This window comes from Colletotrichum abscissum, assembly GCF_030869225.1.
Source record: "Colletotrichum abscissum strain IMI 504890 chromosome Unknown Scaffold_396.1, whole genome shotgun sequence".
NCBI lineage: Eukaryota > Fungi > Ascomycota > Sordariomycetes > Glomerellales > Glomerellaceae > Colletotrichum > Colletotrichum abscissum.
The window spans coordinates 1-1,571 of NW_026850316.1; the positions used below are offsets into that span (position 1 = coordinate 1).

Genomic DNA, 1,571 nt, shown 5'->3' on the forward strand with positions numbered 1-1,571 from the left:
GCAGTCATATGCCAGCGTAGCCGCCCGAGGAGGACTTGCAGGGAGCATGCATAACCCCTGGAACTAGAGAGCGTCAAGACAGCAACGACGAAAGACATGGAGGCCCTCCGGCAGTTTGCCGAGGATTGGGAAAACCACATCGGCAACGAAGCCGCCGTGAGAATCCCAACCTACGGAGTGCTGGCGCACGGCATCAGAACCAGCTCCATGAACATGGATCGCTTTACAGAAGTCAGAGACGACCTGCTGCAGAACAACAAAGCATTCATCCCCAGAGCAGACATTAAGTACGTAGGCTGGCTGACCCAATCGGCCAGCAAAAAGACGGCATCATCAGTGGTCGTGGAGCTCTCAAGGGCAGAAGACGCCAACAAACTGATCGACGAGGGACTCATCTGGCAAGGCCAGGTGCTCCAATGCGAACGATATGATAGACAGTGCCGTCTGAGGCAGTGTTTCAAGTGCTGCGCATACGGCCACATAGGAACCCAATGCAAGGCAACGACAACATGCGGCTACTGCGCGCAAGAACACGCGACCCGATATTGCCTCTCGAAGAGCGACACGACGACCCCAAGGAAATGCGCCGCATGTCACGGCGAACATGAGGCATGGCACGGCGGATGCCCCACCAGGATACGCGAGAAGGCCAAGATCAAGGCCGCCTACGGCCTACGGTCGAGGTACCTTCCGGAACAGACGGCCCCGTCGCCGGCCCTAGGATCGGAAACCCGGACCAGGCCGGACCCGAGAATCGCACGGCCGCCACTGGAACCAGGACAATGCCAGGAGAATCGCCCGAGCCGGAGCCGGTCCCCAACGAAGAAGATCCAGAAGAGACCTAACCCGACAGCAACCCAGGAATCGGAGGAGATGATCACCGTAGCCGCAGAGAATACGCGTCCGAGACGCACAATCATCCGATCGCGAAGAGCGCTCGAGGCGCTCGACCCCAACACGCAGATGACAGACACGCAGACGACAAGCAACAGCACAGCGATGGAGATCGTCGTCGACGATAGCGAATGAACGCACAACATACACTCACAATACTACAGTGCAACGTAAGAAAACCAAAGGACACCGTCATGGCGACACTTCTCCGTGACCCGAACATCGATAATTACGACATCATTACTATTCAGGAACCCTGGAGGAACCCCTACAGCGCAACGACGCACCATCCGGCCAAGGATCGGTTCCACCTGTGCTACCCCTCGAGCGAGGAGAATGGCCCGGCCAGGGTCTGCTTCTTCATCAGCAAGAAGCTCGACCACTCTCGTTGGCAGTTTAGGGAGGTTAGCAGAGATCTCTGCACTCTGGTTATCGCAACAGATGACGTTGCCGAAACAAGCCTGGTGCTACATAATGTGTACAACCCGTCACCGCGGGAGGAAGATCGACAGCCGGTCCTACAGCAGCTACGAACGACACTGGAAACACGCCAGCACGTCGAGCAAATCGTCGTCGGTGACTTCAACCTACACCATGAGCTGTGGGGAGGCAGCGATATCCGAGCGCCGGACCGCGAAGCAACCGAGCTTCTAGATCTAATGGACGACATGAACCTC

At 57.2% G+C, this 1,571-nt stretch overlaps 2 protein-coding genes across 2 annotated transcripts; both read left to right on the forward strand.

Moving 5' to 3' along the window:
* Positions 1-96: 96 nt before the first annotated feature.
* On the forward strand, positions 97-1,029 carry CABS01_17158 (uncharacterized protein; the record flags this gene model as incomplete). Its single annotated transcript, XM_060550485.1, has 1 exon — positions 97-1,029. The coding sequence occupies one exon, from the start codon at positions 97-99 to the stop codon at positions 1,027-1,029; it is 933 nt and encodes a 310-aa protein (XP_060396186.1).
* A 59-nt stretch (positions 1,030-1,088) lies between these two features.
* On the forward strand, positions 1,089-1,571 carry CABS01_17159 (zinc knuckle; the record flags this gene model as incomplete). The annotated part of the gene is made up of 1 exon (XM_060550486.1): positions 1,089-1,571. A coding segment is annotated over one exon (483 nt), but the record flags the coding sequence as incomplete, so codon positions are not given.